The sequence below is a fragment of the Phyllobates terribilis genome, unplaced genomic scaffold (genome assembly GCF_046119375.1).
Source record: "Phyllobates terribilis strain yellow unplaced genomic scaffold, ASM4611937v1 Scaffold_8__6_contigs__length_399053987, whole genome shotgun sequence".
Classification (NCBI taxonomy): Eukaryota; Metazoa; Chordata; class Amphibia; order Anura; family Dendrobatidae; genus Phyllobates; species Phyllobates terribilis.
In genome coordinates this window covers 134,158,108-134,182,720 of record NW_027362768.1, presented here as the reverse complement: position 1 = coordinate 134,182,720, position 24,613 = coordinate 134,158,108, and the positions used below count along the sequence as shown (strand labels likewise).

The window sequence follows — 24,613 nt, the reverse complement described above, 5'->3', positions numbered from 1 at the left end:
GGAACTGCTGACACACTCCAGCCACATGAGGTCTGGCATTGTCCTGCATTAGGAGGAACCCAGGGCCAACCGCACCAGCATATAGTCTCACAAGGGGTCTCAGGATCTCATCTCGGTACCTAATGGCAGTCAAGCTACCTCTGGCGAGCACATGGAGGGCTGTGCAGCCCTCCAAAGAAATGCCACCCACACCATTATTGACCCACTGCCAAACCGGTCATGCTGAAGGATGTTGCAGGCAGCAGATCACTCTGCATGGCGTCTCCAGACTGTCACGTCTGTCACATGTGCTCAGTGTGAACCTGCTTTCATCTGTGAAGAGCACAGGGCGCCACTGGCGACTTTGCCAATCCTGGTGTTCTGTGGCAAATGCCAAGCATCCTGCACGGTGTTGGGCTGTGAGCACAACCCCCATCTGTGGACTTCAGGCCCTCATACCACCCTCATGGAATCGGTTTCTAACCGTTTGTGCAGACACATGCACATTTGTGGCCTGCTGGAGGTCATTTTGCAGGGCTCTGGTAGTGCTCTGCCTGTTCCTCCTTGCACAAAGGCGGAGGTAGCGGTCCTGCTGCTGGGTTGTTGCCCTTCTACGGCCCCCTCCACGTCTCCTGGTGTACTGGCCTGTCTCCTGGTAGCGCCTCCAGCTTCTGGACACTACGCTGACAGACACAGCAAACCTTCTTGCCACAGCTCGCATTGATGTGCCATCCTGGATGAGCTGCACTACCTGAGCAACTTCTGTGGGTTGTAGAGTCCATCTCATGCTTCCACGAGTGTGAAAGCACAACCAACATTCAAAAGTGACCAAAACATCAGCCAGAAAGCATTGGTACTGAGATGTGGTCTATGGTCCCCACCTGCAGAACCACTCCTTTATTGAGGGTGTCTTGATAATTGCCAAAAATTTCCATCTATTGTCTATTCCATTTGCACAACAGCATGTCAGTGTTGCTTCCCAAGTTTGATTTCACAGAAGTTTGATTCACTGGGAGTTATATTATGTTGTTTAAGGGTTCCCTTTATTTTTTTGAGCAGTGCATATTACCGTAAATGCTTTAAAAATATATTAAAAAAGGGAGTGATCAGGATTACAGGGACTCTCTGACAGACCCAGCATTTCCATGAATTTGACTGATAATTCATGGATTTCAATGGGAGCCTTTGTAATCCTTCAGTTCCCTTGCGGTGGCGGAAAATTGATCACTTGTTGAACAAGGTTCCTCAGTAGATGATTGCTAAGAGAACCAGTGGTGGAACCGCTCAGTGTCCGCTACTTTTCTGAGGACTCCTCCAATTAAAAAAAAAAAAAAGGAGTTTCCTACAACAGATAACCCCTTTAAAAGAAAATTCCCATCTTTAGAAGTTACCATGAATCCATAGCATAGGCAACAGCTTTCTGATCAGTGGTGGTCCAACTGCTGGGACCTCCATCGATCTAGAGAAAGGGAATGGAGTAGTGGCCAGATATGTGCACCGCCGCGCCATTCATTCTCTAAGGGACTGGAGGAGATAGGGTACAGAGTTTGTTTTTTCCGGCAGTCCCGTAGAAACTGGAGCAGTGGTGTGTATGTCAGGCCACTGCTACATTCAAGCGGGGCTTCTTGAAGCCCAGATCTCGGGATCGCAAGGTCAGATCCCCACCGATCGGCAAGTTGTCATCCATCTTCTGGATAGGTGGTAACTTCTATTAACCTTTTAAAGTCCATAGTCATGCAGAACCTTTTCTCCAGTCTGAAAATCCCTGAAGCGTGTTCCAGTAGCCCATCTCGGTTTAGCTCTGCCTTCTAGTTATGAATTAAGGCAGCCGGTATCCCTCCCAACACTGCACACTGGAAGTATCTGGCGGTGCAGTATCCTATAGTATTGCTCTACACGTCATTTGATTTACAGGATCAGCATTGCAAATACAAGGATACTATAAAATCCAATTACATACACATCAGAGCAAAGAGTATTAGTATAAAGAAGCAAGAATGGGATCAAAACTGTAGCATTAAGATACCAAGTCTGTAAGAGAGCAGAAGCTGGGAGAAGCGCAGCGCACAGAATACATACAAAGAGGCTTCGTCCGGGGAGCGTGGCCAGAGGGCCGAGCAGAGCTGGGTATAGATCGGGAGGAGGGGAGAAAGCCAGCTCTTCCTCCTCCTCTAGAGCAGCCAGACTCTTTAACAGGTCCGGGGGAAGGAGAGGGGAACGCTTGGGTTCCTAGTAAGAGACAGGCAGAAACAAACAAGGGAGGAAGAGGAGGAAAGAGAAAGCAGAGAAATAAAAATGGAGACAGTACGAGAGAAGAGGTTAGTATATAGAATAGAATACAAAAAGTACAATGCCAGATTCCGCATGCCGGGGGTTGCACTAAAATCGCAGCACGGTCAATTCCGCTTAGAACGTTAGAAGCTGGACGTCCGCCTTTGTAACACAATGTGTCCCATTGAAAATAAAGGAGGCGACTTTGCAACAGGCCTTGTAAAAAAACAAACAGACCCCAAAACATCAGTTTCTTAAATAAAAAGAGAGATGAAAGGAAGTCTGACTACAGGTTTATTTGTAGTCTGTTACCATGGAGACACAGCTCATCAGAACTATATAAGCAAAATGGTAGGAGATAATGTAATCCAGACCCATTGCAAAGTTGCATATTATTTTTACATATATTAGAGCAATAATACATGGTAGAGTTTACGTCCCTTGCTTTTTTCCTGTGCAGCTAATTTCTCACATTTAACCCTTTACCACATTCTAACGTACGGTACAGACCAAAAGTTTGGACACACCTTCTCATTTAAAGATTTTTCTGTATTTTCATGACTATGAAAATTGTACATTCACACTGAAGGCATCAAAACTATGAATTATCACATGTGGAATTATATACTTAACAAAAAAGTGTGAAACAACTGAAAATATGTCTTATATTCTAGGTTCTTCAAAGTAGCCACCTTTTGCTTTGATGACTGCTTTGCACACTCTTGGCATTCTCTTGATGAGCTTCAAGAGGTAGTCACCGGAAATGGTCTTCCAACAATCTTGAAGGAGTTCCCAGAGATGCTTAGCACTTGTTGGCCCTTTTGCCTTCACTCTGCGGTCCAGCTCACCCCAAACCATCTCGATTGGGTTCAGGTCTGGTGACTGTGGAGGCCAGGTCATCTGGCGTAGCACCCCATCACTCTCCTTCTTGGTCAAATAGCCCTTACACAGCCTGGAGGTGTGTTTGGTGTCATTGTCCTGTTGAAAAATAAATGATGGTCCAACTAAACGCAAACCGGATGGAATAGCATGCCGCTGCAAGATGCTGTGGTAGCCATGCTGGTTCAGTATGCCTTCAATTTTGAATAAATCCCCAACAGTGTCACCAGCAAAGCCCCCCCACACCATCACACCTCCTCCTCCATGCTTCACGGTGGGAACCAGGCATGTAGAGTCCATCCGTTCACCTTTTCTGCGTCACACAAAGACACGGTGGTTGGAACCAAAGATCTCAAATTTGGACTCATCAGACCAAAGCACAGATTTCCACTGGTCTAATGTCCATTCCTTGTGTTCTTTAGCCCAAACAAGTCTCTTCTGCTTGTTGCCTGTCCTTAGCAGTGGTTTCCTAGCAGCTATTTTACCATGAAGGCCTGCTGCACAAAGACTCCTCTTAACAGTTGTTGTAGAGATGTGTCTGCTGCTAGAACTCTGTGTGGCATTGTGTGGTCTCTAATCTGAGCTGCTGTTAACCTGCGATTTCGGAGGTTGGTGACTCGGATAAACTTATCCTCAGAAGCAGAGGTGACTCTTGGTCTTCCTTTCCTGGGGCGGTCCTCATGTGAGCCAGTTTCTTTGTAGCGCTTGATGGTTTTTGCAACTGCACTTGGGGACACTTTCAAAGTTTCCCCAATTTTTCGGACTGACCGACCTTCATTTCTTAAAGTAATGATGGCCACTCGTTTTTCTTTACTTAGAATTTGTATTATGGCAAGAAAAAAGCAGCTAACAGTCTATTCAGTAGGACTATCAGCTGTGTATCCACCAGACTTCTGCACAACACAACTGATGGTCCCAACCCCATTTATAAGGCAAGAAATCCCACTTATTAAACCTGACAGGGTACACCTGTGAAGTGAAAACCATTTCCGGTGACTACCTCTTGAAGCTCATCAAGAGAATGCCAAGAGTGTGCAAAGCAGTCATCAAAGCAAAAGTTGGCTACTTTGAAGAGCCTAGAATATAAGATATATTTTTAGTTGTTTCACACTTTTTTGTTAAGTATATAATTCCACATGTTAATTCATAGTTTTGATGCCTTCAGTGTGAATGTACAATTTTCATAGTCATGAAAATACAGAAATATCTTTAAATGAGAAGGTGTGTCCAAACTTTTGGTCTGTACTGTACATGTACTACATATGCAGGATGCGGGCATACACAGCGAGTCCTATCAGCGCCCCCCAGCAATGTGATTGCGGGGTGACAATGCATTACCAGGCCAGCTGGGGGCCTTTCATGGTTCCTGGTACACCCATGAAAACCAGCCATAGGATAGTCATGACAGGATGTTGATGATGGTCATGAGATCTCTTTTTTTTTTAATCAAATCATTTTAATTGAAAAACTGCAAGAGATCGCTGTTTTTACTACCAAAACATCACATTATATATTACAAGTAACTAAAAAGGCCTAAAAAAGTAAAGTACACAAAAGAAAAAAAAACACCACCTTTTCCAACTCTGAAAACAGGAAAAAAACAGAACACGATTTGGTATCGGCATGTCAATAAAAAAACACATTCCTTGAGAATTAAAATAATTAACCCACATAAAAATTAAAAAATGTAACAGAATTGTCTTTTTGGGGGGCGGGGAGGTAAGAGCTCCTTAACCAAAGTGCAATAATAAAAAAAAGTACATACTCCAAATTGATACCAAAGAAAATAGGAAAAAAAGCGAGCACCTTTATTTTTTAACAATATTTAGAAATTTTTAACTAGTGAAATAAAAAAAATATAAAAAACTTGACCAGAAGACTCATGTTGTCAGGTCATTTTTATCACACGATGAATGTCATAAAAAGGAAACCCAAAAACAAATGGTGGAATTTCGTTTGTTTTTTTTCTAACCAGCTGGAAATTTTTCTCCCATTTTTCGACATATTATATAGTAATGTGAACTTCAAAACTATAACTTGTCCTGCTCAAGACGAGCCATCAAGTGATCATGTCGACCGAAAAATAAAAAATATGGCTCTTGGTAAAAAGGGAGGAAAGAATTATTGTTATTTCTTTTTTTTTTTTATTTTACAAGGAGCGATTACTAAGTGCCTTGGTCCTATTTACTAGTATTACAGGGCTAAACGTTTTCTGCAATCTCCGTTACATGTGTCATGGAAAAAGAGGGGAAAGAATGAGTAATGTAGGAAAGCCGCACACTCAAAATTGGAAAATCTGCACAAAATTGAAGCGAGGAGATTAGTGAGCCGTCTGGGAGAAAACGCACATCACCTTGTAAAGGAAATCCTACCTCAAATGGCAACCTCGTCAATGAATCCTGCCCTGTACGATAGCCGGTCGGTTGGCGCTTGCCCCTTTGGTTATTAATTGACTGCTGTGCCAATAGCGGTCGGTTGTCATTTAGGTTGTAGGATGCTTGTTCCCCCCAGTAGAAGTCGGACATCTTCATCTCAGAAGTGTTCTGGTTGTAGGCGTCCATTGGGAAAGACTTCATCTTCTTCTCCAGAGGTTGCTGCTGTTGTTGCTGCTGCATGCCCGGATGCTGTAGGCACTGCTCCAGCATGCTCAGAGGCTCAGTGGGTAGGCGACCATCCATGAAATAGTTTGGCTTCATAGGAGGCAACAGCTTTCCAAGAGAGTTCGGGACTTGAGGAGAGTTCCACAACTGCTTAGATACATCCGCGGTCTGCTGGTACTGCGGAAACAAGACAGCGGCCACAAAACGTGGAACTTAATTACACTTATGACATTTTCTAAGACCATGGAAATCACAAAAGAATGAGCGGATGTGTAAAAGTGGTTAAAAGGATATTTCCATCTCAAAGTAATGACAGATCGTTAGAATGAGCCATAACTTTATGATTGGTGAAGGTCCGATCGCTGCGACTCCCACCGATCTTGAGAATGAAGGGGCTGCAGCCTGTTTGGGAGTCTTTCCTTGTCACCCACTGTGCAGGGGAACTGCAGCAAAGCTTCATTTAAGTGAATGGATCTGTGCTGCAGTTTTCCGCAGCCTCCTAATAAAAGAGGAGGATCGGACAAGTGGCGTGCTTGCATGTGCGCCTGGCCACAAATCTTACTCCAGTCAGGGGTACGATTTCTGGAACGCCACAGTTCTTAATAAATTAGATAGATGTGATGTCAAGCCCCCGTAGTAACCCAGCAAAACTGGTGTGAAAATGTTAAAAGTTGCAAAATGTTTGCAAAAATGAAACTTTTTTACTCTAGAATTCTGAAGAAACATCTTTGCTGAATCAAGCCCAATATGATAAAATGATTCTTACTGTTCCCTTTCAGATGTAGAAAAGTAAAAATCATGTTCTGGTGAAAGTATGTAGGGATCGGTAAGAAAGGTTTTCAAGCATAAAATAATAATCCATAAGAATGATACCTGCTGAAGAGAAGGGTGATGTTGAGGGTTCTTTCCAAGTGACTGTATAGGTTTCGTGGGCGACTGCTGCTGCGCCATTACTTGCATTTGCAGCTGGGCCGATGTCGGTGTGCTTGGTTGAGTCGGAGAACTGGACGGAGCCTGCGGCTGTGACTGGCCAGGCAGCTGGTTACCAAGAGCTCCTTGGCTAGGTGTCCCTGGGCCAGACGGCCGCTGCTGACTGTAAGGAATGTGGGACTGTTTCCCTTGAGGCCCCTGATTCCCAGCAGCAGAATGAGATGAAGCTTGCAGAAAAGATCCTGGGACATTGACTCCAGGAGGAAAGGTAAATCCAGAGCTCATTGAGAATGCCACAGGTGGGATGACGTAGGTCGGAGGGGGAAATCCTGCGGAGGAGAAGCACAGTGTCATAATTCTTTAAAATTACTGCAACAGCCATTAATAACCTTTTTTAATATATATATATATATATATATATATATATATATATATATATATATATATATATAAAAAAAAAAAATACCTGGTCGGCTAGGCAAAGGTGGGAAGGCTCCAGGATGGTGGATAGGTATGAACTGGGTGTTGTTGCTTGGACTCGATGTTGGGGTCACTGGCGTTTTTCTTGACTCCGACACTGGCGTTTTCACCTTCAATAGGGGACAGAAAAAGTCGTAAAGATCTCATCTGAAAAATACACTGTGGAATTGTACTAATACATACCTGCACGGCGATGCTCTGCTTGGTCGGTTCTTGCACCTTGTCGGTGCCGATCTTCTTGGGTTCATTCTTTCGTTTGCCGTTAATATCCTTCTTGTTAGCAGCAGAATTAATCATCTTATTAAAGTCTCTCTGCTCTTTACAAGCATTGGCTGTTCTTGAGTAACTCCGAGCCGGCACCTCCCGGTTTACCTCCTGGGGTTTAATGTTCTCTTTGAAAGTAACCACAGGCTTTTCTGAGGATTCACCGTTGGGACTGCGCCCAGTGGAAAGTACAGATTTCAACCCAGGGCTTCCCTCACTTTTCTGAGTGTCTGCTTGTCTTGCCTCTTGAGGCGAGGAAAAGTCTTCAATATCGTCTGCATCCTCAATCATGACTTCAGGAATATCAGTGGAGAAGGAAACCTCACCTTGCACAGAGAGGTACTGCATCAGCCTGGCAACATATTAAAAATAGTAAAAAATAAATGAGATTAGTATAATAAATCTCTAATCAGCCAGTAATTTATGGCCACTCGCCATAGAAATAAAAGGTAGTGGACTGAATCGTTTCCATCATCCATCCCCTCTGGGACCGCTCTTCATCTTCCAACCTCACGTGCAAATGTATACAAAATTATTATACTTCAATTATCATGGTATTTCTGGCTACATTGCAATAAATAAATATAATTTAGGATAAAAAAAAACAAAAACACATACCTAGGCTGGTTTTCAGATATCCACTTCCCCAGGGAGACGAGGCGAATGGGTCGCAGTCTGCGGTGCTGTGTCTCCCGGTCTCCAATAATGGCTTCGTGGCCTCTAGAGAAGTCAAGGTTTCTGAAATTAGGAATTAAGACTCTGAGATCTTTAGCGTCTTTTAACGGTGACAAAATCTCAGAAACTGGTGATCAGATACAGCACCTGACCTGAGCAATGCTGTGTAAACAACCTATAATATACAGGTGTATCTCACTAAATTAGAATATCATCAAAAAGTTAATTTATTTCAGTTCTCCAATACAAAAAGTAAAACTCATTATATAGAGTCATTACAAACAGAGTGATCTATTTCAAGTGTTTATTTCTATTAATGTTGATGATTATGGATTACAGCCAATGAAAACACAAAAGTCATTATCTCAGTAAATTAGAATACTTTATAACAGCTTGAAAAATGTTTTTAAAATCTGAAATGTTGGCCTACTGAAATGTATGTTCAGTAAATGCCCTCAATACTTGGTCGGGCTCCTTTTGCATCAATTACTGCATCAATGTGGCGTGGCATGGAGGCGATCAGCCTGTGGCACTGCTGAGGGGTTATGGAAGCCCAGGTTGGTTTGATAGCAGCCTTCAGCTCGTCTGCATTGTTGGGTCTGGTGTCTCTCATCTTCCTCTTGACAATACCCCACAGATTCTCTATAATAGATTCTCTATGGGGTTAAGGTCAGGCGAGTTTGCTGGCCAATCAAGCACAGTGATACTGTTGTTTATAAACCAGGTATTGGTACTTTTGGCAGTGTGAACAGGTGCCATGTCCTGCTGGAGAATGAAATTTCCATCTCCAAAAAGCTTGTCGGCAGAGGGAAGCATGAAGTGCTCTAAAATTTCCTGGTAGACGGCTGCGCTGAGTTTGGTCTTGATAAAACACAGTGGACCTACACCAGCAGATGACATGGCTGCCCAAACCATCACTGATTGTGGAAACTTCACACTAGACCTCAAGCAGCTTGGATTGTGGCCTCTCCACTCTTCCTCCAGACTCTGGGACCTTGATTTCCAAATAAAAATTTGAACTCTGGGACTTTGTGGAGTGTGTCAATGACTGCCTTCTGGACATCTGTCAAGTCAGCAGACTTCCCCATGATTGTGGAGCCTACTGAAACAGACTAAGAGACCTTTTTAAATGCTTAGGAAGAATTTGAAGGTGTTTTTTGTTGATTATTTTAATTTACTGAGATAATGACTTTTGTGTTTTCATTGGCTGTAAGCCATAATCATCAACATTAACAGAAATAAACACTTGAAATAGATCACTTCGTTTGTAATGACTATATAATATATGAGTTTTACTTTTTGTATTGAAGAACTGAAATAAATTAACTTTTTGATGATATTCTAATTTAGTGAGATGCACCTATATTTATATTATTTTTTTTTACGCAAGTCAATAGCAGATGTATACAATACCTTTTTTTGTAAACCAAAAGTATATAAAGTACATGTCATATATACCTTCATGAGTCATTTAACAGTTGTCATTATCAGAATCCGAGTCAAATCGGGAAAAAAAGTCCCTAAAACTTCCATTGCTTTTGGTTTCCTCTGTGTGTTAATTTAAAGGGGCATCAGCACTAAAGAAATTCAAATTGTTATACAAACTTTATTATAAAAATAATGCCTTCATGCTCCTGGGTACATTTAGCCATTAGCAGGTTTGGCTGGGGGTTCCAGAGTCGTCGTCCATGGGTGAAAAACACTTGCCTGAACGCTGGTCGGAGAGCCAGAAACCCTTGCAGCTCAAACTCCTCCGGAAGTGGTAACACTAGATGAAGGGAATAAATGAAAAAAAAAGTGTAAAAAATATTGTTGATTTTTTATAAGCAACAGTTTGTTTGCTCCTCTACCCCACCCTCCAAAAATATTGCAACCCCTAAACTGCAGAAATAAAAAAGTATCTACTGTATAATGTTCAAGCCGTGACCATGGGCTCATCCCTGCCAGCTGGTCCGGTAGTGCTCATTTTACTTTTTTCCAACAAGGGGAAAAAATGGACTCCTAGGGTCCCATCTTTTGTCCCAAAAACAGCCTGAACATATTAGGACTACTGGTAATCAAATAATTGAAATTAAATAGTAATCCATTCAAGCTCCACTCTTCTGCATTGGGAGGTGAGCAGGGCCGGTGGCCTCATGACTATAGTTATCCTCTAGCTCGGGTGTGCAAGTGGCAGGTATTGAGCACCTGTCTCATTCATAAGAAATGGAGAGGTGGAGGACACTTGTAGCCCGCACACAAGCCAGCTGATGTCTGCACATGTAATTTCATCAGTCCTGCTCACCAAACAATGAAGAAGTGTGTGATGTCAGCGGCAGATATCTGCAGATGTAATTTCACAGCCCAGCTTGCCACCCAATGCATGAGGCTGTGTGCCCAAGATTAGGCTATAGCAGCGCTTTGGACGCAGTGTATTTTTGCTGCGTCCGATCACGCAGGTACATCCGCATGTGTTCGTTGAACACATGCGGAGTTACCGCACCCTTTACATTCTATTGGGGTAATTCGTGTTGTGGAGACTAGCGTCTCCGCAACAAAAATTGACATGCTGCGTCTTGTAAAGTCGCGCCGCCGGTGAGTTTACGCGGCATCAAATAGAAGCTTAGTGGGTATGGGTTTTCTATAAATCCATGCACTGTGCTTCTACTGTACAACGCAGCATTTTGGAAGCAGCACAGGTGAGCTGCGTCCAAACCGCTGCTACTCCGGATTGTGGGCACGTACCCTAAATTAGCAGTGTTGGCATATATCTGTAGACGTAATGTCACCAGCCCAGCTCGCCTCCCGATGCATAATTGTGCAGTGTCAGCAGATATCTGTAGACATAATGTCACCAGCCCAGCTCGCCTCCCGATGCAGAGGTGAGCAGAGGCCGACGGCCCTTTTCAAACCCTGAAATTGTATGAGCTGATATTTACTTACAATTGGCACTCGTAAGGTCTTCCTCTAACACATGGAAACTGTTCAACAGAGAAATCAGCCATGGCCAAACACTGCAGACAGAGGAACAAAAGTGACCCAATATTACACAATATTGTAAGACTGAGTACAAATAACAAACGCATTATGTGCCGGTGCATAAACAAGCGACACTAGTCCAGGTATCCACATGTTGAGCGTCTATGCCGAAGAACAATTGTATAGTCATTTGGCTGATTAGACCATTGATTACGCAGACATCTCTTTTTTTTTTTTATAAATGTGTCGGGGTGCTACTTACAATTGTCTTTCCTCCACAGCAGTCTCCTGAAATACAGTGGGGCGCAGCCTTATCCAGTCTAGAGACACCTTGATCGCAGGAAGTGGATCGGCACAGGATGTTTCATCACAGTGACGGGTCTTTGAGGGACTTCTGCACAGAGTGCCAAGGAACGACACTGCGCAAAGAAAAATGACAACTATATAGTCAGGGTGGACAATGTAAATTTTATACCCTTTGCCACAAAAATAAAATGTAATGCTAAACTATTAAAAGGGTGTTCGATTGACAAGGCCTTCACAGGCCACGTTCACACCTAGCATTCTTCTGTGGCTCAAAGTCATAGAAATTCTGTGATTATTTTTCCCCACTAACAACATTGTGAAAAATAGCAAAATGAGATTGGGCACGGTGTAGATGTAAACAATAGACATGTCTGGATCTAGAAGTCAATGAGGGGAAGTTTTGAAGTCACTTGTGAACTTCCAGTGGCCGGTCCACCTTCTGACGGGCAACACTTACTGAAGAGTGCCAGCAGCTGGGACCAGCACAGGTCCTCGTCTTGGCTGAAGCTCTGCTGCTCGGCCTCCGTACCGAAACTGCGCAGGTGGTGCAGCTGAAACAGGTTGATGACTGTGATATGAACCAACTGCTGGGAATTGAAGGCTTTCTGAAATACCATATTCTATAAAAAAATCAAAAATAAAAAAAAGAGGAAAAAAAAACAGACAAACCATGAATATGTAGGCAAAATCAAGCAGCTCTGTAGGGTTAGAAAATAAGGGTCCATTCATACAGGAATATTATCGCGAATGAACTTTCCTTACAATGTAGGATAATTGTGCGACCAGCTGCAAATCACCCAACAAATTAGCAAACTGCTCCTTTTTGGGGTAAAATGATCTTTTGTGCTGCACAAAAAAAAAATAATTGTTGTCGACAGCATGTAAACAAGAACTGAGCTGCCGAGATCAATGGCAGCTTATGTGCACTGAATGATCTATTACAGATCATTATGCATCGTCCACCTCTGTAAACAGGTCAGTAAACATGTAGCAGGTAGGTGGTTGTGTAGTGCCGCCGATCGGTTAGTCTAAACGGACCCCAAGACAAGCAGACCTATTTTGAAATGTGTGAATGATCCTAGTGTGGAATCTGCAGCGTGTGAACCCGGCCTACTATAGTGAACAGTAGAGTATATTTACCTGGAAACAAATGTAGATTGGAATATTACAAAGTTTAGTTTCCTTACATGTATAACACAAGCTATCTTTTATTCCGGTATATCATATTTTGCATAAAAGCTGCTGCATAATTCACTATGGAAGAATATGCACGGTGGCTCAGTGGTTAGCACTGCAGCCTTGCAGCGCTGGAGTACTGGGTTCAAATCCAACTAAGGACATAATCGGCAAGGAGTCTGTATGTTCTCCCCGTGTTTGCATCGGTTTCCTCCCAAACGCCAAAGACATAGGTAATCTGATAGGGAATCTAGATTGTGAGCCCCAATGGGGACAGTGATGTCTGTAAAGCGCTGTGGAATTAATGGTGCTATACAAGTGAGTAAAATAAATGAACATGGTAACTGCATGCAAGGCAGATTTCTGCAATTGTCACAGAAGTATCTCATACAGGAATTAGGGCTCTTTCAGCTTATATCGTCGGTCTGCATGCACTACAGGCTGCACAAACACCTATTTTAGTCAAAGTTCCATTACATATGGGTGATCTTTCAAGCAAATAAAGTAAATCGCAGCATGCATTTTACAGATTATTCCACCCATCATTGACTTTTTCCTCTTCATTACAGAAGTGACCATGGTACCGAACGTGACTATTTCCTTTGAAAAATGGTTTAACTAAAAAGCATTGTATTAACTACATTAAAACAGATAATGGGGTGTTGGTTACATTTCCCAGGCGTGGTGTCACAAGTGCGTCTGACTGAGAATTGGGATGTTTGGGCTAATGGGGCTTTGGACCACTTGATGAAAAGGAGTTATGTTTTTTTGTGCCTTATCGATTTTTATTTTTCTTTGGTCGACATTGTTTTGCACTGCTTTTACTATTCAAGTAGGGATCAATTTGCTCATGCACACATTGTACCGCTTGTATATTTTATGTACTAAATCTAAAATTACCTAAATAATAAAAAAAAAAAATAAAAAAAAGTGCATGACATAGTAGCAGCTCCATAATCCGGATGAGCTCACGTTGCTGCACAATTTGCGGCCATGACTGGCACCTTTTTTTAATACAGCCGTCTGAATTAGCCCTCAAAAGAGGTGCCGCATCTTCTTTCTTCAGCAGCGCATTGCTCCCCTGCCTCCTGCTTGCCTAGGGGCGGTGCGTTCCAGATGATTGACAGTTCAGACTAGTGGAACAGTTGTGTTGTTAACCTAAACTGTGCACTATCCGATGAAGCATCGGAGGAGCAAAGGGGCACTGAAGCAGGTCGGGTTAAGAGTAGTGCTTGCAATCTCTAAAACAAAAAAGAGCTAGGAAACCGGCTACAGCTGATAAGGCTGCAGAGGTGGTCGGTAACCTAGGGGTAATCTAGGCAACAAGCAGTAAACTATAGAATTAAAAAGCCGTACGGTCGGAAAGATTTTGCTGGTTGTTTTTACAAGCACTTTACAATTTTGACAATGTGACAACCCCTTTTAACCCGATTGCACGGTGGCTCTTAAATAGTCCTTAAAAACACTTCCCCACCTTGAACTGCTCCTCCAGCTGCTCTCGCAAATGGCTCAGTCTGTCCAAATTTTTTGCTAAATAAACATGTCCGTGGAACTTGATGAAAGCTTTGATAAAATCTGACACGCTCCATCGTTTTTTCACTTCCTCGTGACTTAAAAAGAAATAAAAAGAAGCAAAATTAAGATGAACGTAAAAGAACAGGAGGAAAAAAAAAAAAGCAAAACAGTGTAATGGAGTCACCCTGTACCTCTCAAGTGCTTTGGAAAGAGCCTTCTGCAGGTTTGTGGAGGCCGCAGGGAAAGGAAATTTAACAGCGATGCTGCGGCAGTAGTAAAAAATAGTGGTCAAATGATCCCCCTTTGAAGAGGCAAGGATAGCCAGCTGATTATATGGCTGACCTAGGAGAGAAAAGAACAATTACTACAAGGTCTTCAAGGAATTCATATATAAAAGGGGATAATCTATCGCATATCACAGATACCAGAACGATGCTTCTCCCACCTGTGGACTTGTCGTCTCCCTGTTCACAGATCCCCACATTCTCCATACACTTCAATGGAGAAGTAGCCGAGCATTTCACAGTCGCTACCGTGACTCCCATGGATTTTAGCTGAAAAAGCCACCATGCACTGTATAGAAAATGCAAGAACTGGGAACTGATGGGCAGGCGCCACCGGACTCCAAATCTCCCGAAAGGTGCGGGTTTGACCCTGATCAGGCCATTACAGCAGTTCGCATACCTTGGACATACATAAACTGACGTGCTGGTGGCAAACGACAATCATTTATGTAAGCGCCAAATATTTAAAGAGACAAGTGTTTTATCATTAGTGCCATGTCAACTTCTATTGAACGAAGATTAAAACCATCAAGAAAGCTTTACAGATTTGAAATTATGGTTTATTATTAATTACTCACAGGAATTTAGACATTACATGTCAATTACACAAAGAGGCACAGGGAAACAAAACAGCGGAAAATCTGCACCAAAACACGTGGATTTTGGTGTATATTTGATGCTGTGGATCAGCAAGAAAAAAAAAAGGGTCCAAACTAATTAAATTACATCTTCACCATACCTATTAATGGGAGCCTGGTCCATCTCATCACGGGACAACTGCGATTGTCACACATAAGGAGATGCCATCATAGCTGGAGGCTCGGTGTACACAGCGACAGATGGACCAGGCGATCGCTACCATAGATGTGCCGGAGAAGGGAAGTACACAGATTTTTTTTTTTTGATCCACACTTTTGCAAATACTAAAGGATCCAGGGTACTCCCTTCTCGTTATTCGGCACAATGTTTGTTTAGCATCACAAGTGATATCAGGCACATGTGATGTGATACGGCAGCTGTGCTGAAAAGGAGCTCTCCAGCCCTAATTCTGACATTTTATCCCCTTTCCAACATCAACCACATATTTACGGTGCAGGGCGCGAGCTCAGAAGTGGAGCCCGCTACCTGCTATATACCGGACAGATGTCGGCTGTGTTAAACAGCCAGCAATTACCAATAACAGCAGGGATCGGAGCTCACATGCCGCAGTGAATCTCGACAGCGACATTAACCCCTTAATAACATCTGACGTACTAATACGCATCTGTGCCCTGGGACTTAAGAGCCAGACCCGTATTAGTACATCATCGCGATCGCGCGCGCACACAGGCTGTGCGGGCGCGATCGCCGCCGGGTGTCAGCTGATAGTACCAGGTGTCAGCTGTGACAATGTGCAGGGAGCGGTCCTGCACCGCTCCCAGCACATTAACCCCTGCGATGCTGCGATCGAAGTCGATCGCAGCATTGCGGGGGCAAGGGGAGGTGATCGCAGATACTCACCTCCTCTTCCGGCTTCCAGCGCTGTCTGCAAAGGCTTCCCGGGTGTTGCCATGACGACCCGATGTCGTCATGACAACATCCGGGTCACCAGACAGCAGGAAGATTGTTTAGACATGCGCAGTGCATCTCCAAACAATCTTCTCACTGTGCAGCGCTGATAGCCTGTATGACACAGGGATGGTGCTGCATTCCTGTGCCATGCAGGCGATCAGAGAAAAAAAAGTGAAAGTCCCATAGTGGGACAAAGTAATAAAGTATAAAAACACCCAGAAAGTGAAAAAAATAAATAAAAAAAAAAAATTGCAAAAATATTAAAAAAAATAAAATAAAATAATCCATCAAAAATAAAAATATAATGTACCCATCAATAAATATTATAAAAAAAAAACAATAAAAGTACACATATTTGGTATCGCCGCGTCCGGAACAAGCTGACCTATAAAACTGTCCCACTAGTTAACCCCTTCAGTGAACACGGTAAAAAAAAAAAAAGAAAAGAAAACGAAGCAAAAAACAATGCTTTATCACCATACCGCCAAATAAAAAATGGAATAACACGCGATCAAAAAGACGAATATAAATAAAAATAGTACCGCTGAAAACATCATCTTGTCCCGCAAAAAACAAGCTGACATACAGCTCCATCAGCCGAAAAATAAAAAAGTTATAGCTCTCAGAATAAAGCTATGCTAAAAAATATTATTTTCTATAAAATTGCTTTTATTATTATGTAACAGTGCAAAACATAGAAAAACGATATAAATGTGGTACCGCTGTAAACGTACTGACCCGAAGAATAAAACTACCTTATCACTTTTACCACACGCGGAACAGAATAAAAATAAAAAAAAAAATAATAAAAAATAAAAAACAATTCCTGAATTGTTGGTTTTTGTTTATTCTGCCTCCCAAAAATCGGAATAGAAAGCGATCAAAAAAGGTCACGTGCCTGAAAACGGCACCAATAACAACGTCAACTCATCCCGCAAAAAACAAGCCGTCACATGACTGTCTGCCAAAATCTGGAAAAATTATAGCTCTCAAAATATGGCGATGCAAAAACTAGATTTTACAAAAAATGCGTCTTTTTGTGTGTGACAGCTGTCAGTCATAAAAACCCCATATGATTCTGGTATTGCTGTAATCACACCGACCCGAAGAATAAAGTCGTCTAATCACTTATACCGCACGAGGAACGGCGTCAAAAATAAACTCTTGGGTTAGGGTTGTGCTACGGTTAGGGTTGGGGTTGGGGTTAGGGTTGTGCTAGGGTTAGGGTTGTGCTAGGGTTAGGGTTGTGCTAGGGTTAGGGTTGTGCTAGGGTTAGGGTTGTGCTAGGGTTAGGGTTGTGCTAGGGTTAGGGTTGTGCTAGGGTTGTGATGGGGTTGGGATTTTTTTCAAAAGTAAGAAAAAAGATGACGATATGGCGACTAGTGTTGAGAGCAAGTGCTCGCTACTTGAGTTTGCATCGGGTGCTCTGGTATGCATTGAGTATCGTGGGTATTTGAGTGACATGCTCGAGTCTCTGCCCCATATGCTTCGTGGCAAAAAAAACTTTACGGGGATTGCCTGCCATGCACGAGCGATCCCCGCATGTTTTTTTTTGGGTGTCTAATAACCGTGAAACATGCGGAGCAGGGACTCGAGCATGTCACTCGAGCACACGCTGTACATGGTGCATACCTGAGTACCCGATGCAAACTCAAGTAGCGAGCACTTGCGCTCAAGACTAATGACAACTTATTCAATATGATGACCTAATGTAAACAAATTCTGTGTCGTACCTCTGGGTTCAAAATGTTCACTATACACCTTAATAAAATCCTTGAGGGGTATAGTTTCCAAAATGGGGTCACTTGTGGGGGAGCTCCACTGTTTAGGCACATCACGGGCTCTCCAAACGCGACATGGTGTCCGCTAACAAATTGAATGCAAAATCGGCTCAAATTGTTAGCGGACATCATGTTGCGTTTGGAGAGCCCCTGTGTGCCCAAACATTGGAGCTCCCCCACAAGTGACCCCATTTTGGAAACTAGACCCCCCAAGGCACCTATCTAGATTCATAGTGAGCACTTGGAACCCCCAGGTGTTTCACAAATTGATTCATAAATATGAAAAAGTGTTTTTTTTTCACTTTTTCATTTTTACGAATCAATTTGTGAAGCACCTGGGGGTTCCAAGTGCTCACTATGCATCTAGATAGGTGCCTTGGGGTGTCTAGTTTCCAAAATGGGGTCACTTGTGGGGGAGCTCCAATGTTTGGGCACACAGGGGCTCTCCAAACACAACATGGCGTCCGCTAATTATTCAAGCAAATTTTACAATCAAAAAGTCAAATGGCGCTCCTTCCCTTCTGAGCCCTGCCGTGCGCCCAAACAGTGTTTTTTCCCCACATATTGGGTATCTGCGTGCCCAGGGGAAATTGCACAACAAATTTTGGGGTCCATTTTTTCTTGTTACCTCTGTGAAAATAAAAAAAATTGGGTCTAAAGTAACATTTTTGTGAAAAAAGTTAAATGTTCATTTTTTTCTTCCACATTCAAAAAATTCCTGTGAAGCACCTGGAGGGTTAATAAAGTTCTTGAATGTGGTTTTGAGCACCTTGAGGGGTGCAGTTTTTAGAATGGTGTCACTTTTGGGTATTTTCTGTCACAAAGACCTCTCAAAGTGACTTCAAATGTGATGTGGTCCCTAAAAAAATGGTTTTGTAAATTTTGTTGGAAAAATGAGAAATCGCTGGTCAACTTTTAACCCTTATAGCTCCCTAACAAAAAAAAATTTTGATTCCAAAATTGTGCTGATGTAAAGTAGACATGTGGGAAATGTTATTTATTAACTCTTTTGTGTGACATATCTCTCTGATTTAAGGGCATAAAAATTCAAATTTTGAAAATTGCAAAATGTTCAAAATTTTCGCCAAATTTCCATTTTTTTCACAAATAAACGCAAGTGATATTGAAGAAATTTTACCACAATCATGAAGTACAATATGTCACGAAAAAACAATCTCAGAATCAGGGGGATCCGTTGAAGCGTTCCAGAGTAATTACCTCAAAGTGACAGTGGTCAGAATTGTAAAAATTGGCCTGGCAATTAACGTGCAAACCACCCTCGGGGCTTAAGGGGTTAAGGATGCGCAGTAACAGGGGAACTGGGTTATTAGTGAAAATCCATATACTCCTGCCAATAGCAAAGCATTAGAGTGGAACATATACTACTCACAAAAAAATTGTGATATTTGGTTTTCGGATGAAATTTCAGGATCAACCTAAAATGCGCTCTAAACTTTTCAGGTGAACTTAATGTGAGGTCTCTAAACTTTTGAATGCACTGATCCAACTGTCCAATGTTTCAGGACTTTCTGCACAACTTGCAGAAAGGAGCTTAATGGCAAAATTTACAACAGGTGTTTGATCCATGAATCAACCAATAAATTTCAGGGTTCAATTAGAATTGGTATTAAACTGTCTTTCTCATCATGCTGTTGACATTTTGAGATGATGAGACCAAGACGACACTTAATTGATCACCAGAACCTCGACCATTGTGAGGCTTCAAGCAGCATGTTCTCAGACAGAAGCGGCCACTGAGCTTAGAGTCAACAGCAGGTTGCAACAGAGACTGGAAGAGTCACAGAAACGCAGAGAAGTGGATGTCCTTTGGCTACACCCCACACTGATGACCGCTTCATTGTGAACATTGCCCTTCAGAACTGGATGATGAATGAAACAACTCCAGGCACATTCAAGGGAGGTGAGAGGCACCCAAGAGTCACGTCAGACCATCCGAAACAGTTTACATCAGCATTATCTACGTGCTGGACGACCTGCAAGAGCACCTGACCACACCACCAGGCGCAGGAGTCATCTATGCTGGACGAGGGACCACTGGACCTCCTCAGTGCTGTTCACTGATGAAAGTCGATTCACGCTGAGCAGAAATGATGGCCGCCAATGATGTTGGAGACATCAAGGAGAGCGCTATGCATCAGTAAATGTTGTCACCAGACGAGCCTTTGCTGGTGGTGCTACAGTGCGGGCAGGTGTGTCTAGTAAGTACAGAACTGCCCTACACTTTGTGAATGGTACCGTGACAAACCCCTACTTCTTGAATAACATCATTAATTCAGTCATTGTGCCTCAACAACAATGCTCCAGCTCAACGAGGTCAGATCATTAGGGAACGGCTGCTGGAGACTGGGGTACCTCAAATGGAGTGGCCTTCACTTCTCCAGAGCTGAATCCTATAAAAAACCTATGGGATCAGAGTCGCCGTGTAGAAGCTCGTAACTCTGTACCCCAGAACCTCAATGACCTGAGGGCCACCCTTCAAGAAGACTGGGATGCCATGCCTCAGCAGACAAGAACTCCACTTGTGAACAGCAGGAGACGTTGTTGTCAGCTGTAATTGATGCTCGAGGCCACATAACAAGTTATTGAGACATTGGCATTTTTTGTTGGGGTATACCCACCACTGTTGTTGGCTTTTGTTTTATTAAGTTGTTTGAGATAAGGAAATCACCATTGTTGCTTCTACTTAAATGCCCGACTGCCATGATAAAATATCACTGCAGTGGGAACTTACGTTTTCTATAAAATTCGCCCGACAGCCAAATATCCCAAAATTTTTGTGAGTAGTGTATATACAGATTTTTCACTAATAAAAGAAGAGATCCGCCACTGGTAAATGCTGTCTGTTTCTATCTATTTGATGTGGAATATTGGACACTAACTGACCACGATGGTGATTGGCAGCTGATCCCGAGTGATGTACAGGTAAGGACTGCATAAGGACTGTACTTAGCTTGAGGGGTAGTGCCTAAAGGGGTTTTTACAATAGTCTAAACAGTACCAAACACCTTAGACTGAGGCCTTAATCAGACGTCAGTGATTTTTATGGTACGCAAAATCCAGACAGATTTTCATCAGTATTCCAGATTCAAACATCAGGGTTTTATCAGGGATTTTTATAATATTATATATATATATATATATATATATATATATATATATATATATATATATATATATATATATATAAAATATATATATTGCGAAGCTTCTTCTAACCATTATAATGTTTTGATCGCCTGTTATTGCATTTTATTGTAATGTTGCAGTGACCAAAAAAAAGTAATTCTGGCGTTTGGAATTTTTCTTCTTGTTACGCCATTTACTAATCGGATTATTTTTTTACATTGATTAGTGTTGAGCGAGTATGTTCTGTCCGAGTATGCTCGGGCCGAGCTCTGAGTTGAATCGCTCCCGTGTGCATGATTTGCAACTGTTTGACAGCTTTAATACATGTGAGGAATGTGTAAGAAATAGACATTCCTCACATGTAATAAAACTGTCAGTCGCAAATCATGCACACGGGAGCGATTCAACCATATCACCGAGCAGCTGTAAATACTCGGAGCTCGGCCCGAGAGTACTCGGCGAAAGGGTTAATAGAACATACTCGCTCAACACTAATATTAATAGATCGGGCGATTCTGAACGCAGCGATACCAAATATGTGTATGTGGGGTTTATTTTTTATTATTTTATTTTATAAATGGGGCAAAAGGGGGGTGATTTAAACGTGTGTGTGTGTATGTGTGTATATATATGTCAAAAAAACTGACCAGCACATCCCAAATGTGAACAGGTGCAAGCTGCAGAAACTTTTTTTTTGACATATTACTATAGGAGGTGGGAACTGCCTCCTGTTTGACCTTGTATTCCCTCCCATTTAACCAGCAGGTGATGTATATTCTATTCTACCAGCCCATTTAAATTGTAGGTGTTTTTGCCCAGAAGTGACATGTTCTGTCCAGAGTTATAGGCTTGTAGTTATTGCCAACACCTGTTAGGTGCCACAGGTAAGTTACAGGTGATGTTAATTAAACAAATTAGAGAAGCATCACATGATTTTTCAAACAGTGCCAATACTTTTGTCCACCCCCTTTTTTAGGTTTGGTGTGGAATTATATCCAATTTGGCTTTAGGACAATTCTTTTTGTGTTTTTTCCTTGCAAGCAAATTAAATGAAGATAATAAGAGCAAAGAATTTGTGATTGCAATCATTTTCAGGAAGAAACTGAGTATTATCTGACAGAATTGCAGGGGTGCCAATACTTTTGGCCACCACTGTATGTATGTATGTATGTATGTATGTATGTATGTATGTATGTATATATATATATATATATATATATATATATATATATATATATATATATATATATATATATATATATATATATATATATATATATATATATATATATATATATATATATATATATATTTTTTACACTTTTTGCTTGCTTCTATAGTCTCCATAGGAGACTTAAAGCAGCAACTGTCTGATCGCCTCTGCTACATAGAGGTGTTGAGCAGATCACCTCTATGTAGCAGAAATTCTTCCTGTACTATGAGCGCCGACCACTAGGTGGCGCTCATAGCAATCTCTACATGACAACCACTGGGGTCTGCTACAGACCCAGGGTTGTCATGCCCACCCATCAGTGACCCGCGATCACGTGATGGGGTCACCGATGGGCGGGGTAAGTGACGCGCTTCCGGCGCGGCGCTGTTAAATGCCGCTGTCAGAGATTGACAGCGGCATTTAACTGGTTAACAGCGGCGGGTGGATCGCGATTCCACCCGCGGCTGTTGCGGGCACATGTCAGCTGTAAGAATCAGCTGACATGTGCTCGGTTGAGTGCAGGCTCAGCACTGGAGGGAGCCCCCGCTGAACTGGCCTTTCCGACGTGGTGCGTACTATTACTGACCACGTCGGAAAGGGGTTGTCCACTACAAGAATGTAGAGGCCATTGACGAGCTGCAAGGTTCACGTGGCAAAATATCGCTGGGGCGGTGCTGGCACTGGAGGAGAGTATAGGTACTTTTTATTTTTTTACAGGAGAAGGGGTTGACATAGTAGTGGACAATCCCGTTAAGGGTAGTTGTACTTTCAAGTAACTTTTCAGAATAAGCTGTCCTGTATTTGTATACGAGAAATAACAATATTTCTGGCCATTATATAACTTGCATTTTCACCAGTTTCCCCTTCTGCAGGCTCTTCTACTCACCTGTACTATTGATTTATACAAAGTTTGTTGAAAATACAGTTTTTATTTTTGGTTTCCATTGAAAACAAGTAAAAATAAACTTGGAAACTCCCTTAGGGTATGTGCACACGATGCAGAAATGCTCAGGATTTTTTCCTGAGCGTTTCTGCATCTCTCTGGCAGGAAAAAACGCATGCGGATTGTACATGCGGTTTCCTGCCAGGGACATGCGGATGTGAAGCGGTCTTCACTTTCATTTCCACATGCGGGTTCACAAGCGCTTCCCAAGCGATTTTAGCATCACTTGGAAAGTGCTTGTCAACTTTACACTATATAAATCCATGCAACCGGCATGGATTTATATAGTGTGTGATGTCAAAAAATAAATCTATACGTTACCCTCTGATGGCCCCCGGTGTCCTGCTTCATCGGTCCCGGCTGCCGGCAGTGAAGACTGTAGGACCTTCCGACGTCAGCGTCACGTGACCCGTCACATGACTCTGACGTCAGCGAAGGTCCTTCATTCAACCGCGAAGTGCGCGGGAAGCCGGCAGGACGCAGCGCGGGCCGTCAGAAGGTGAGAATATATATTTTTTATTTTATTCTTTTTTTTTTTAATGGTACCTGGGTCTGGATGAGAGTCCTCTCATCCACACCCGGGTACCATCCGCACATTAGACCGCATGAAAAGCGCATCAACATATACAGTGATGCGGATTCCATGCGGTCTAATGCAAGTCAATGGCGGCAAAAGAGCAGCGTTTCCGCAAAATTAATTGACATGCTGCGGATTTTTAACCGCAGCGTTTACGCTGCGGAAAAATCCGCATCATGGGCACAGCACATGCGGATTTCCATTGGGGAACATTGCTGCCCTTCTACCATGCGTTTTTCATGCGTTTCCGCGGCGTTTTTGCAGTTGCGTAAACGCATGAAAAACGCATGGTAGAAGGGCAGCAATGTTCCCCAATGGAAATCCGCATGTGCTGTGCCCATGATGCGGATTTTTCCGCAGCGTAAACGCTGCGGTCAAAAATCCGCAGCATGTCAATTAATTTTGCGGAAACGCTGCTCTTTTACCACCATTGACTTGCATTAGACCGCATGGAATCCGCATCACTGTATATGTTGATGCGCTTTTCATGCGGTCTAATGTGCGGATGGTACCCGGGTGTGGATGAGAGGACTCTCATCCAGACCCAGGTACCATTAAAAAAAAAAGAATAAAATAAAAAATATATATATTCTCACCTTCTGACGGCCCGCGCTGCGTCCTGCTGGCTTCCCGCGCACTTCGCGGTTGAATGAAGGACCTTCGCTGACGTCAGAGTCATGTGACGGGTCACGTGACGCTGACGTCGGAAGGTCCTACAGTCTTCACTGCCGGCAGCCGGGACCGATGAAGCAGGACACCGGGGGCCATCAGAGGGTAACGTATAGATTTATTTTTTATTTTTTGACATCACACACTATATAAATCCATGCCGGTTGCATGGATTTATATAGTGTGAAGTTGACAAGCACTTTCCAAGTGATGCTAAAATCGCTTGGGAAGCGCTTGTCAACCCGCATGCGGAAATGAAAGTGAAGACCGCTTCATTTACGCATGTCCCTGGCAGGAAACCGCATGTACAATCCGCATGCGTTTTTTCCTGCCAGAGAGATGCAGAAACGCTCAGGAAAAAATCCTGAGCATTTCTGCATCGTGTGCACATACCCTTAAAGTTTTAAGATCAAGA

The 24,613-nt window shown here is 42.7% G+C and overlaps 1 protein-coding gene across 6 annotated transcripts in view; it reads right to left on the bottom strand.

Moving 5' to 3' along the window:
• The window catches only part of SMG7 (SMG7 nonsense mediated mRNA decay factor), a 58,412-nt gene that overhangs the window by 11,822 nt on the left and 21,977 nt on the right, over positions 1 to 24,613 (bottom strand). For 3 of the 6 annotated variants that reach the window (XM_073643325.1, XM_073643326.1, XM_073643327.1), the window contains exons 7-17: positions 14,225 to 14,375; positions 13,993 to 14,128; positions 11,800 to 11,962; positions 11,299 to 11,455; positions 11,001 to 11,071; positions 9,786 to 9,846; positions 8,022 to 8,141; positions 7,323 to 7,755; positions 7,126 to 7,249; positions 6,603 to 6,988; positions 5,502 to 5,906 (exon numbers count right to left, since the gene is read on the bottom strand). In XM_073643325.1, the coding sequence (XP_073499426.1) occupies positions 5,502 to 5,906; positions 6,603 to 6,988; positions 7,126 to 7,249; positions 7,323 to 7,755; positions 8,022 to 8,141; positions 9,786 to 9,846; positions 11,001 to 11,071; positions 11,299 to 11,455; positions 11,800 to 11,962; positions 13,993 to 14,128; positions 14,225 to 14,375 (2,207 nt within the window). Of the gene's footprint in view, positions 1 to 2,058; positions 2,209 to 5,501; positions 5,907 to 6,602; positions 6,989 to 7,125; positions 7,250 to 7,322; positions 7,756 to 8,021; positions 8,142 to 9,785; positions 9,847 to 11,000; positions 11,072 to 11,298; positions 11,456 to 11,799; positions 11,963 to 13,992; positions 14,129 to 14,224; positions 14,376 to 24,613 lie in introns of all 6 variants that reach the window. The other 3 variants (XM_073643321.1, XM_073643322.1, XM_073643323.1) reach the window with 2 other exon arrangements.